This window comes from Pygocentrus nattereri, chromosome 1, assembly GCF_015220715.1.
Source record: "Pygocentrus nattereri isolate fPygNat1 chromosome 1, fPygNat1.pri, whole genome shotgun sequence".
NCBI classification, from domain to species: domain Eukaryota; kingdom Metazoa; phylum Chordata; class Actinopteri; order Characiformes; family Serrasalmidae; genus Pygocentrus; species Pygocentrus nattereri.
This window is the reverse complement of record NC_051211.1, coordinates 9,085,821-9,100,137: the sequence shown is the minus strand read 5'-3', so window position 1 is coordinate 9,100,137 and position 14,317 is coordinate 9,085,821. Positions and strand designations below refer to the sequence as shown.

The 14,317-nt window shown below is 45.1% G+C and overlaps 1 protein-coding gene across 1 annotated transcript; it reads left to right on the top strand.

Annotated features, from left to right (window-relative positions):
• Positions 1-76: 76 nt before the first annotated feature.
• On the top strand, positions 77-14,288 carry samd1a (sterile alpha motif domain containing 1a). Its single transcript, XM_017701631.2, has 7 exons — positions 77-694; positions 7,569-7,821; positions 9,958-10,103; positions 11,005-11,068; positions 11,160-11,241; positions 11,755-11,869; positions 13,310-14,288. Exons 1-7 carry the CDS (start codon positions 332-334, stop codon positions 13,460-13,462), a joined length of 1,176 nt encoding a protein of 391 aa, XP_017557120.1. The 5' UTR covers positions 77-331; the 3' UTR covers positions 13,463-14,288.
• Positions 14,289-14,317: the final 29 nt, after the last annotated feature.

Here is a 14,317-nt window from a genome sequence, read left to right as displayed (position 1 = left end):
ACCTCCTGCATCTTTCCATTCCACCTTAAATCCCTCCGCCCCCTTGTGGTGGCAGCGCGCGCCAATTCAGGCCGTTCCACCTTAAGCGCACGAGGCACCGAACGCACGCGCGCGCGGCGGTGCGATGTTTCCGCTCGCTCGGACCGCGCGGCTTCCAGCGGGGCAGCAGCGCGAAGCCTGGAGATAAAAAATAAAATAAAAAACGCCCGAAAACAAAAAAGGAGTTCGGAGCAGCGCTTACTGCACCCCGCCGGCGGCGCTGGGCACGGACGGACGGAGGAAGGGAGCGAGAGAGAGAACGACAAAACAAAAGCGAGAAAACCGCACAATAATGTCCGAGCCGAGGTTCCGCGAGTGGATTCTGGACACGATAGACTCGCTGAGGTCGCGGAAAGCGCGGCCGGACTTGGAGCGGATCTGCCGGATGGTGCGGCGGCGGCACGGCTCGGAGCCGGACCGGACCTGCGTGGAGCTGGAGAAGCTGATCCAGGAGCACGCGGTGCTCAAAGTGAACTACAAGGGCTCCGTGTCGTACCGCAACGCCGCCAAAGTGCAAAGAGGCCGGCGGAAACTCGAGCAGGCGTCCGCCCTCAAGCCCGCGGCCAAGCGAGCCTGCACGGCCGAGGTGAACCGCGACGGAGGCGGCGACAATGCGCTGGGACCAGCCGACGAGGAGCCGATGGAGGACGGGGAGGTGAGAGAGAGCGAGCCGGTCTGGGAGAGAGAGGGGGGGAGGTGGAGGAGGAGGAGGAGGAGGAGGCGGCGGCGGCGGTGGCGGTGGGGGTGCTCGGCCAGTCTGAGGCGAAGTAGAGAGGATAAATTTAACATTTCGACACCCAAAGTGCGGGATTAGTGAACTAGTTCGTCAGAAAACGACAACGCAAGAGCGAGCGCGCGCACACGCTCACACACACAGTTAACGTTACTCGTTCGCACGCGCACGCACACTCGAGAGAACTGGCGCAGACGGACGGGGAGCGGCACTAACGTTAACGTTAGCTTCTCCCCCGAGTGCGTAAAAACGCCAACAACAACCAAAAGCGGGTGCTTTCGGCCCTCCGCCGGGCCGAGCCGCCTCCCTAACACTTTTTCTGGTTTGGGGTTTTTTGTCTTAAACGCGAGAAAAATTCCAGTCAGGTAGCTTAGCTGGCTAACACTAACGTTAGCTGGCTAACATAAACAAAAGCTTTTCGTGGCCCCGTCGGGTTTCTCGGCTGGTTTCGGGGGTGTTTTGTCATGTTTTTTAACACGGTGGAGGTTAAAGTTGGAGAGAAAGTCGCTCGCGAAGAAAAAAAACAACAAAAACTAACCCATCGCGGATGTGGGGAGCCGAGCGACCGGAGCGACTCTGTGTGTGTGCGTGAGAGTATGTGCGTGTGGGGGGGCAGGAGGGGGAGGGGGCGACGGTTTTGAGTTAGCGTTAAAGGGCGTTTTTAACCACAGAAGCATCGATAAACTTGAACGTATTTTATCTCCAAATTACAAAAAATGCAGTTTGTCGAGAGAAGCCGACCCCCCTCCTTGCTTCAGAGGAGGACGGTGAGTTGGCTGAGCGTAGACGCGGGAGGGGGGGGCGGTGGAGGTGGAGGGACGGAGACACACACACACACACCGCTATGGCAGAAAAAAGACGGGTTTTGGACGCACAAGCTGTTACGAAGCTGAAGTCAGCTTCTTATTCGCCAGATTCTTGTTCGAATGTTCCCGTTCCACCTTAAACCATGCAGCAGTTACAGTGTAGCGCCCCAGGCTGCACCATTTAAGGTGGAACGGGGAACATTCGAACACGAATCTGACTTCAGGCTCGTCAGGCTGTTAAACAGTCGGCGGAAATAACGGGCAGCTGGGGAGCTCGGCGGTGCCTGCGATCTGTAAAGCGGCAAAGCTTATTCGCTCCGACTGGCAACATCACTGATGTGCGTTTGCGACTGCCGGTCATGTCGGATAAGCCACGCGTTCATCGCTTGTGTGTGTGTGTGTTTTTCTCTCCTCGTCCTCTGTGGCGGCAGCAGCGCGCGCCTCTCGGAGCCTCTGAGCGCAGGGCGGGATCTAAGTTCAGCGCAGCAGCGCCGCTTCTCTGAGCGACGACCGACTCGTGAACGAATCGGCTCGTGGGAACCGATTCACAAGTTCGACTGAACTTTCTCATCGCGTTTAATACGAGTGTCCGGTCATGTCCGCAAATACGATCCGCGCTAGTTCGTCGACGCGTTCTACCGTAGCTCGTTTTTATAGATCGCTCTCTGTAAAAACGTTAGGTAGCACGTTCCCATAACCTAAACCATCTAATCCTGAACACTATACCAGGATTCAAATGAATAGGTCGTTCTGAAAAGAGATGGTTGTCCAAGGGTTCTTTAGTAAAGAAAACGGTTCTGTATACAACCATGACCACTCATAGATCCCTTTGCTTGATCAAAGGGTTCTTTGCATTATGAAATGGTTCTTCAGATTGGTGGAGAATGTGCTGCAGATGGTTCATCTAGAACCTTTTTGGAAAGGGTCTAGGTGGCACAAATGGTTCTGCTCTTGTTAAAAGTTTGACATCATAGCAATGGCAGAATGCTTTGTGGTGCTATGTAGAACCATTTCACTCTAAAAGGTCCTATATAAAACTATCTAAAGAACATTCTCCACCAATCTGAAGAACTCTTTTACAGTGCAGAGAACCTTTTAAGCATACAAAGTGTTTGGTGAGTGTTCACTTAAAAAAAAAAAAAAAAACGTGAAACGCCCAAAAGCGAGTGCTTCCTGTTGGGCCAGTTGTAGTTTTTCAGAACTTCCTCCCACCTTTTGAAACACCATCAAAGGAGGTTTTTCCTGGCTTTGCCAAAGTTTACACGATAAGCATCTCTTACAATAATAGTTTTCGCAATTCGGCTTCATGAGCGAATCTGCAGACATGCAGAGTTCACATGCACGTTACCAAGAAAGTCCACAGGGCCTCCAGGCTCCCTTAGAGCTCCAGTTCTGTTGTTCATGTAGGCTGTAAGATAATGTGGGCTGTCAGAGAGGCTGCCTGGGATGCAGGCTTTAGCTGGCCTGAGAAAATTCATAGAAACACACGCACGATGGCAAAATATACAGAAGCAGTTTTTAAAAATCGGCTCCCTGGATGTGAACCCAGCTCTGCTCTAGCGATAATCAAATCAAATCAAATTTATTTGTATAGCACTTTTTACAACGGATGTTGTCACAAAGTAGCTTTACAGAATTTCAGAAAAGACAAAGTTTCAACAGGACTGTAACAATGTACAGAATGTACAGAAACCCCCCAGTGGGCAAGCCGGGGGCAACAGTGGCAAGGAAAAACTGCCTCAGAACTGAGGAAGAAACCTTGGGAGGAACCAGGCTCACCAGGGGGGACCCATCCTCCTCCGGTCAAACTACCTACAAGTGATTATACTACTAATATTATCAGCAGTAATATTGATATTAGGAATATCTAGGAGTCTATGAGAACATCAGCATAGGGTGGGCAGCTCATCCAAGGTAGTTGGTGGTAGCTGGGGCGTGGGCAGCTGGTCTGAAGTGGGTAGCAGGGGGCTCGGCAGTCAGTCGTCCTTCAGTGTCCAGCCGGACATGTGGGCGGTTGTATACTCGGGGAAAAAAAAGCAGGTAAATGGAATTAGTTTTGTTCTATCCGTTTGTACATAAACAGGGAATGTAAACATTTACAGAGTGTGGCTAACGACTCCGGCAGATCTCACTATGACAGCTTAACTAAAAGGAGAGAACCAGAAGGACATAGAAGAAGATAAACTGTACGGTCTCTGAGCGCCGTCTCTGCAGGCTGCTGTGAGCCGCTGAGAGTCCGTTCATTCCCACCACAGGTTTGTTTTGACTGAGAAACGTCATTGTTCCTCTGGGACAAGGTGCTACCTTCAGCATTCATGCGTGTTGCTGGTTTGTTGTGGGTGGAGATCGATGCAGGCGAGAGACGTATTCGAGCTCGGCAATGAAAAATGATGACTGGAGTTGTGGTTTTTCTTAACATAGCAAAAATGGCACATGGGAACAGTCGCCGTCCTACTACTTATGGCTGGATTCTACAGCTCTGCATGCAAGCTGAGAGCAGCAGTTAGCTTCTCTGTTTTGTTTTGTATCAGGGTATGGATGGAAAATGCGTATGATTTCTGTTTCACGTTGACTGTATAAGTATGGGACAGAGACTAAAGTGTAAACAGTGGACAACTGGACAGGGTAATGAAAAAAATGGTTCATCCTTAGCAGCAGTGACTACTTGCAGGAGTGGGCAATATGACAAATTATCACAATACTTTAAGATATTTTCACAATATGCATCTTTATATTTAGTTTTTCTGATATTTTAGAAGTTGTAACAGACAAAATAGAACTTAGTGTCACATATAAAAACACTATCATAATAATAAACCTGCAGCTGCACTGATTTTTGTTCAGGCCTAATTCTGCTCATTTTGCATAAAACTTGTAGTTAGTGTCTTTAAGTACTGAAGATATCCATGATATGATCACTAAAGCAAGTGGAACATATTGTATCGTGATAGTGATAAAATATCATCGTGTGCTCCACCCCTAACTGTTTGTATATGTGTAATCCATCCCCACAGATTGGTCTTTGATCTTTAGTCCATGTTGCATCCTGGTTTCTCTTTCTGTTGGGTCTGTGTTTTGGACCTTTCGAGTCTTGCTAGTGTCGGAGAGCAGAAGCACACTGAAAAAAAAGATGGTTCTGCAAGGGTTCAAAGGCAGTGGTTCTTTCTAGGACTATGAACCATTTGCATGGTTCTTTGCATGGAGAAATGGTTCCTTCATGTAGAATGTGCTATAGATGGTTTTAAACAGAACCTTTTTTGAAAATGATGCCAAGCTTGTAATAGAATAATATAGAAACATTTCCAAAAAGGTTCTATATAGAACCCACATACCACGTTCTCCATCAATCACCATTGAACCATTTAATTATGCAGATGGTTACAGTGTTCATGGTTCTAGATAGAGCCATTGTCTTTACTAACAGAAGTAGTGGCTTGTGAATCAATGAACGAACCGACGTTCGATTCATTGAATCGGGCGGTCCGAAAGAGTCGGTTCAGAGAACTGAGCCGAATCCAGCCAGCCATGCTTCGCGCGGGCAGCAGCGCGCGCTTCGGAGCGCGTGCGTGTGTTGGAGGGGGGATGGCGCGTGCTGGAGTGGGTTGGGTTGGGGTAGGTGGGTCTCGGCTCTTTCTCTCGAGTTTGAGGAGCGCCTCAGCAGCCTCGAGCTGGTTACGCAAGGACGCGCGCACACACGCGCGCACGTCGTGCGCTCAAAGGCGAAGAGCAGCAGGCTCGTCCGCGCGCGCACAAAAACACGCACGCGCACGAAAAAACAAATAGAAGTTAAAACAATACACGGAGGCGATGCAGCGCGGCGCGCGGGTCGAGAGCAGCTTTTGTACCCGCGCCCGTTTCCCCGGATTCGAAGTTTGTAGCTCGGCTCGCGAGCCGGGAGGCGGCTCTTTTCTGCCTTTTTTCCTTTCCTCCCCCGGTCGGCTGTTGGTGAACTAGCACGAGCACAGCGGCGGCAGTCCTGACCTTACGAGGCTGAAGTCAGCTCCCTGTTCGAATTTTCCCGTTCCACCTTAAACGGAGCAGCAGTTACAGTAACAGCTGCAGTATTTAAGGTGGAACGGGACAATTCGAACAGGGAGCTGGCGAATAGGAAGCTGACTTAAGCCTCGTCCTGTCCTTTCAGCTCGTGATGCGCGGGTCCAGTTAAAGCGCGATTGCTAGCGCGAGCTCACGCACTTGGAATGTCCCCTTTAATAAAACCAGCGCGTGCTAGCGCGCGCTCTGCCTGTAAGTTGGTCCAGATGCAAAGGTCAGCCATATTGCGAGTGTGATGATGCATCGCGGTTTCGGTCGTGATATGATTTGATGATTTCCACCGTTTGGAAAGGAGAGTTCCCGATTTTTCGTCTGCCTAATTGCCTTGATAAGTTGTAAAGAAAGTAATTCAGAGTGGTTTGATGTGAAATGCTCCGCAGCAGAGAAACCTACTGAATCAGAGCTGTTCACATTGGAGGTGATAGGAACCAGACATCTCAGGACTTTAATGCCTTTAACATGATTTAACGCGTTTACCTTTATTAGCATTTCATATAAAAACATCTGCAGACATGTGAAGGTTCACTGGTTTGGAAAGTAAATGGAATGGATTTCTGCTTCCTGTCACCACCACTAAGAAAAGATTCTCTGTAATGAGCCATTTCACATCCAGCCACTCTGAATGACTTTACTGTCAGCAGTTCCATCTCAGCAACTGAATAATGCATAAATGTAGAAAAATTGGTGGACTTGCCCTTTAACATAACATAAAGACATCCTGTTGGAAAAGCATTCACGGGCTCATACCATACGTCTTTGGCATACGTTTTGTTGTGGGGTTTTTTTTTTTTTGTATTTAACCCCTGAGGGTCACATACAGTGGGGCCCAAATGTCAGAGACTCCACTGAAAATCTGGAATGTTCTTGTTCGTTTAAACATTAAGAATTTTGGAAAAAGTGAAAACAAGTGAAAGTTTGCACAAAAAGTGAAATCTGTGTTCAGACAACTCTCAGGAGGATCTGATCTTCTGATCATAGGCTTTTGCGCAAACCTGTGGACCTGTGGACATGGAACATGTCCGTTCTAGTGTTCACTGCTGTTTATGGGGCTATGACTGCTATGGGCTGGAGGTTAGGGAACCAGCCTCGTAACCAGAAGGTCGCCGGTTCAATCCCCAGAGCCGACAGCACATGACTGAGGTGTCCTTGAGCAAGACACCTAACCCCCAACTGCTCCCCGGGCGCTGCGGATTGGGCTGCCCACCGCTCCGGGCAAGTGTGCTCACTGCCCCCTAGTGTGTGTGTGCTCACTAGAGTGTATGTGGTGTTTCACTTCACGGATGGGTTAAATGCGGAGGTGAAATTTCCCCGTTGTGGGTCTCTTACTTAATTAAAGCAAAAGAGAGAAGTATCAAAGATGATCTCGCTCAAGCTGTTATGCTGATAATGTAGTTTGTAATGAAAATGTTGCATCAAATTAGAAAAGAAAGCAAAATATTAAAAAGTATTAGTAAAAAAAAAGTAAATTGCAAATATTAAAGCATTTCACTAGTGGGACTAGGAGTTTTATGTTATGAAACCAGTCAAATAATTTTCCAAGCTATTTTTCAACATTTCTTTGCACTTACTAAACAGGCAGTATTGTTGCTGTGCTGACCTCATTTCTGATTGGCTTTCCTGCATAGTAACCTTGTTCTAAAAGCAGTCCAGGCTGCAACACTCCTTTTAGCTTCAGTGTGAGTGTGTGGGGCTAGACTGCAGTACGTGGACTTGTTTTCTTTTTCAGGAAGAGTAATTGCATTTTTAACACGTAAATCGGTCGTTCCATGGTTACCAAACACTAACAGAGCATGAGGTCTTCAGGACTGGGATTGGTAACTCCTGATGTAAGCCTTCCTGCTAATCTAAAGTTACAGCTCAACTATCAGACATGGTCCAGTTTCCACTATTGAAGTGGTCAAAGTTCTGCTTTCTGACCCCACCTTGCTTCTTTGCAGGATGAGCTGTCCACCACCGCTGGCCTGGACAGCAGCATGGACGAGGAGGAGGCCAGTCTGGATGCACCATGCATGCAGAGCACCGCTGACTCGGGCATCGGCCTGAGTCCCATCACAGACGCTGGAGCCAGCCTGCCTGCTGCGTCTCCCAGCGCCCCGAAAAGCTCTCCCAGCCACAGCAGCATGGAGCCAGAGAGAGAGACCCCACACACTCCCCCCGAGCACACACAGCCCGCCGCTCCGCAGGACACAGGTACCTACGCAGCACTGCGCCACACTGATCCTGCTAGCAGTGCTAACAAGTAACCCAGTGACTGAACAGAGGTGCTGGTTTCATAGGGGTGTAAATGTCCAGCTTCATAACAGTTCAGTTTGACCCATAATTTGGATACAGAAGGCTGTATCCAAAACTGAGGGCAGCGCTCTTAATGCCTTGCTGCCAGTGCTGTGTGTGTTTGAGACACACTTTGAAAGCAGCATCACAACATTGCCAAGATACCAGCAGCTCAGTGCTAGCTGTAAGTGTTTAGCTGTGTTAGCATTAGCCTTCAGATTTCTTTCACCCGGAAATACATTGTTTACAAGTTATTATCATAACCAAAATGGGATATTTTGCATAATCAAATTAAGTTCTAATGCTTAAAAAGTGCCAGTGTTTCACTGACTGTCTTACATGAGCTTACATGAGCCACATTATCTAACAGACAGTAATAAGCCACCACGCTTGCTGTTCTACAACGACAAAATAAGAAAAAAACGAAAAGAACACTGTAGTTGTTTAGCTCTTAATTGGTAAGTTTAGCCAGCCACTTCAGTCACATAAAACAGATACTGTAACACATATTAAAAAAGAAACAACCAAGTTGAATACTTAGAAATTAAGTAAAAGTGAAATTGCCATGATTGAACTATATTAAAAATACTGTTAAGTCACTTTTAATCTCAGCCTATTCATAATGAAAACTGGCCTGTTTCGACATCCACGGTTCAAGTAATATACAAACAGATATTCATAGAATGGAACAGAGGTCAGCTTCTTTTCTAAAATCACGTTACAACAGGATGAAAGCTACACTGGCTACACTTCAGTTGAAACAGTCACAGAATAACCAGAACTTTCACACAAACCTGTTTCTCTCTTCTGCTGTGCCTGCAAACATCAGTTGATTGTGATATTAATGCACTAATATACATTACTTCACAAAGTTAGGGATATTTGGCTCTCGGGTAAAATTGATGGAAAATGTAAAAAGTTCATGCTACAGTGATGTTATATCATGAAAGTAGGGCATTAAAGTAGAAGCATGCAGGGGTGATTTCCTCATCTTAAACAATTTATTGAAACAGAAGCCAGCAGCAGTGGTGGGTACACCCCAACAAAAAATGTCATTGTCTCAGTAACATGTCATGTGCCCTTGAGCATCAAATACAGCTTGACAACGACATCTCATGCTGTTCAATACGTCGACTCATTGTCTGCTGAGGCTTGGCATCCCACTCTTCTTTAAGGGCGGCCCTCAGGTTATTAATGTTCTGGGGTACAGAGTTATGAGCCTCTACACGGCGACTCAGCTGATCCCATAGGTTTTCTACGGGATTCAGGTGTGGAGAAAGTGCAGGCCACTCCATTTTATGTACCCCAGTCTCCAGCAGCTGTTCCCTAATGATGCAGCCTTGATGAGCTGGAGCACTGTCGTCCATGAAGATGAAATTAGGCTTGTGTTGTTCATGCAGAGGCACAATGAGTAGATTAATGATGTTATTCGGTAGTTTGGGCTCGTCACTGCACCATTCACAAAGTGTAGGGCAGTTCTGTATTGACTAGACACACCTGCCCACACTGTAACACCATAACCACCACCTTGCCATTAAGCTCCTTGTTAGAGAACAGCAAGTTGTGCAAAAAGTGCTGAAATATTGAACAGTTGGACATTTGCTTGGACAGTTGTTCAAAAGTTTAGAGGAGGTCACATTAAGTTCATCTGTAAATGTTAGAGTGCATTTTAGGTTCATCCTGAAATTTCAGCTGAAAGCCAAATATCCCTGACTTTTTGTGAGTAGTGTATGTTGCTTGGCAGCCATACTCAACTATTAACAAACTACACATTTTACTATTAATAATAAATGATTTATTTTACTGCTGTTTTATAAAAACAGCGTTAACCAGCAATAAGTCTCTGCATTGCACAAGCTTTCATGGCTTCTTGCTTTATTAGAAAGTTATAGTTTATTCCACCCTTCGATGCATCTTTATTCCCCTAATATATCATTATTTAGCGGTAAAGTGCTGTGTTACTATGAGTGATTTGTATGGTGGAGCTGTGGGCTCTTGGCAGTGTGAGTACCTGAGCTCATTACGACGTGCTGCGTCTGCCACTGTCCCTCTCAGGGTCTCCGGAGCTGGAGCTGGCGCGACAGCCGGCGGCCATCTGTCCCTCAGCCCAGCGGAGCACGCTGACGGGAGAGGAGGGGCCAAGAGTTGAGGAGAGCGCACTCACACCCGATCAGCTGCTGCCCGACTGCAGAGCCTCTCTGGTAAGCACGTCCACACGGCTTGTCCCAGCTGTCCGTCATAGTGAACATCAGAGGCTCATTAGGGTCTGCGGGCTGCCATGGGCTAAGCTCAGTGCTGGACTATATATGATTATTCTGGTGTACAGTCACTCTCAGCTGAGCAGTCTAGACCATTTTAAAGTGATGGCTTGGCCTGTAATCCAGTCTGTGAGACTTACTGAACCTTATAGTCACCAATAAGCACCGTGCAAACTGCGTGCCTAAATCGTCGCTCAAGTGCCTCAGGTTGTGTTGAGATGTTAAGTAATCTTAAGTATGTGGTTTCTGACTAGGCATGTGCACAGATACCTTTGGAAGGGAATGCATACCTTCTTACCCTCAGGTTGTACAAATACCCCCTTGGTCAGTGCGCAGTAATTGTATTGTATATTTTAAAATCCTGTTGCACCAAAAGTTTAACCCATGAAGCCGTTTGGTTTCTACACAGCTGCATCATGAAGCTTCAACAAGCCCTTCAAGTGCATTAGTGTCTGTTATTTTTGTCTGCCTTTGGGAAAGACTCCTAACACTATGTTTGCTTTCCATAAAGAACTTTCATGCTTTAAGGAGGCTGCTGCTACTGTTTTTAAAGCTTCCATTGTTATCTACATTAGTGCACAACAAAAGAAGCAAACCTGGGACAGATACTTCTTGCATCATTGTATTTTTTGCTGAATGATCAGTTTAAAGTGCTTTATTCATTGTCCTGGTTGCCCCAGGACTAGTACTCGGTTTACGTAAGAGACCTTTCGTGTTACTGGCAGCGTTGTTGTTTTTATTCTGTTCCTGCAGTGTTTGAAATAGGCCCACCAGTGGCAGTTATTCCTGATTGAGGCTTTAATTAGTATGGATAATTGACTCGTATTGTCTCTCTGCTCCACAGCACCAGGATGAGGCAGTGGGTTCTGACCGAGAACCCGCCAAAGGCTCTGTCCCCGCAGAAGAGGGTGAGTGATCTGATTGAACAGTCTATTTGTGTCTTTAACGAAAAAGAGTTCCTACTTTAAGCCAGTATATAAAACTCTCTTTTCTTTTCAGGTAAAAAGTGCAGTAAAGGGGACGATGTTGCTTGCCCACAAGAAATAGAGCAAGCCAAGAATGGAGGGATAAAAAGAGGAGTGTAAGTGACACTGTATATATTTATATATTTGGATGCATTTTGGTATGAAAATGTTATCAATTTCCCACAGAAGCCTAAAAGACTTAAAGGGATGTTTTTTCACTGAGGGATTACCTCTGTCTTTGACTAAAATGGACTTTCAATACTGAATTGCCACTGACAGTGTGGATATTTTATTTATTTATTTATTTGTTTGTTTTTAACTCTAAGACTAGGCTTAAAGTCGCCAGTCTGGGATTACCACTACTGCTGTAGTACTAGCTCTGAGTTCACTAACACAGCGCACTGTAAACAGACTTAATCTCGTTTTAATAGGTGTGGTCTTGTAAACTCATTTTTGTTGTTCATCTTGTAGGAGAAAAAATAGCTGGTACTTTACAGCAGCTTCCCCATTGGTCAGAGACTGGCCTAAAGCTCACAGACTTGATCGGGAACAATAGGGAGTTCTGAAAATGACCGGCTAAAAAGTGTTTAATGTGAGGTATAACACTGCTGTTGATCTTTTGTCTGCAGCTCGGTGAAGCCTGAGGAGATTGCACAGGACCTACTACAATGGAGTGTGGCCGATGTGGTCAGTTACTTCACTGCGGTGGGATTTCCCGAGCAGGCAGTGGCTTTCAGAACACAGGTTAGTGTGCTCCCTCAGCACTGTCCAGACTGCCCAAATCTGGCATGGGTTGACTTAATGTACTTGAGTAATGCTGCAAGTTTTACATTGTGGTGGCACAGAAATAAAACATTGCACAGATAAATTGCACGTAGACTTTGTATTTTGTGGTCCTTGGCTTGCCTTGACTTGGATTGTGTTCTGGTTAACCAGGGAAAATCTTTGAGCACTTCTGGCCTGCTTAGTACTGTAGCCACTAAGGAGCAGTTGATCCTCTTGGGGAAAAAATAAAGCCTTTACTTTTTTTTTTTTTTTTATTCCTTTTTCATTCCCTTTTTTCCCTCACAATGGCCACAGGGAACTGGGCATCACCCCACCAGCTCTACTGGTTTATCTCAGTACTTTAAGTACATTATTATTATTATTATTATTAATAATAATAATAATGATAATAATAAGACATAAAATGGCATGTAATACTTAGAAAAATGCTGCCTGAAGCCTGAGATATTGTTTTATGATGGTTGAGATTTAAAACATATTTCTCAAATATATTCACAGAGAAGGGGTACATGTAGGCCATTGTAAGGCAAAGTAGTGCTCAAAGAAAATATATTTTTCAGTTTGCCACAATTTTTCCATCATCAACATTACATTTAAAAACTCTTGACATAGGGTCATTGGTTGTTTTGGATTGTAAATAAAATGTCTGCATTTGCATCAAAGATATTGCCATCCCTGATTCCACCTCAAGTCAGTCTGAATAACTTTGTTTACATCTCAGTAACAGAAGAATTCAGAAATGTAAAAAAAAATGGTGATATTCCTCTTTAACCAGTTTGGTTGCAGCTGCACTAGGGAAGTTGATCCATCTGTTTTCTAGGACTTTCACAGTCTTTGGCTATAGTTTCTAGCCTTTTGACAGAAATGAATGATTTTTAATTTAATAAACAGTTCTTTAGTTATTTGATTATGAGGTAGATAGGCCTCTGCATTTAGATGACTGTAAGCTTGTACTGCTCCAGATGGCTGTTCCAGTACAGACTGTTCTCAGAAGACTGTTAGACATTTTTGATCCAGTGGTTGTAATTTAATTTTTTTGTAGTTGTAATAATATCTCTGTATTTTAAACCAGTCATCTTACATTTAGTAAAGGGTTATTCTTTTAATTGTTTACAAAGTAAATACGTTTCTATATATACAAGCTTAATGTTGTAAAGGAACAGCTTTTTGAAGGAGTGATTACAGGATTTGAGAAAGAGTGTGTGTGTGTGTGTGTGTGTGTGTGTGTGTGTGTGTGTGTGTGTGTGTGTGTGTGTGTGTGTGTGTTTTGTTGGGTTTGTGTTTTTTTTTGTAATGGACAAACCCCACCAACTGCAATTTATAGCTGGTTCAGTTCAGCTAGTTGGCTAATATTATCTAGTTTATTAAGTTTATTAATGTTTATTTTCACATCCACAGGAAATTGATGGGAAGTCGCTTCTCCTGATGCAGCGCAGTGATGTGCTAACAGGTCTGTCAATCAGACTTGGCCCCGCCCTCAAGATTTACGAACATCACGTGAAGGTGCTGCAGAGGAGCCACTTTCAGGAGGACGGTGATGTCATCTCATAGCCCCACCCCCTCCACTTCAAAGACTTGACTGAAACTCACAGAGCCCAGCATGGGCACACTGCGGGGAGAGAAAGGACTCCTATACTCAGCCTTTCCTCGCTTCCATCCATCCATCCATCCATCCATCCATCCTTCTTTCCCCCAGAACGGCAGAAAAGTCTGCCACAGGATATCGTTTCTGTCTGCTTCCTCTCCTTCTTCCTGCCATCACTTCACTCTGTCAGTGACGCCACTCAGCTGTGGATTTTGTGTCTTTGGCATTCCGTTTTTTTTTTTTTGTTTGTTTGTTTTTTTGGGGGGGGTTGTTTTCTGTTTTTTTTTTTTTTTTTTCATGAAGGGGAGGATAGATCTTCATCCACCAGTTGTTTTTCTATATATGAGTTACAGTATCTCAGTAATATATTTTGTTTGCAATATTATATCGATGTGTCCCTTTTACTTTTAATATGTAAAGCAGCAGAAATTCCGAACTGTTGAAACACGTACGTAACGTTAGGAAATAAATTCAAGTTTCAGAAATGTTTGTACGGTACGCGGATTGCTTACTTCAAAGACTGTTTCCTGAAACCTGGCTGTGAGCCATTTGAAAGGGAGGAATCATCAACTTTTCAAAATTTTACATGTGTAATTGTCCCAAGGATAATCGCTAGGTGAAGGTAAGAGGATGTCCTGGAATTATGTGTCTTGAGTTTAAAGCTAGAACCATAATGGAAATGTATTAGGCCTGTCTTGGCCCAGTTCATGCCCATTTTATAAGACAAATATGTCACCTTGTTGAAACACATATACTTGGGGATCTCCAATAAAAAAACATACACTTAAGGAAGATCCTGTTGTTGAGTTTTGTTGTTGGAG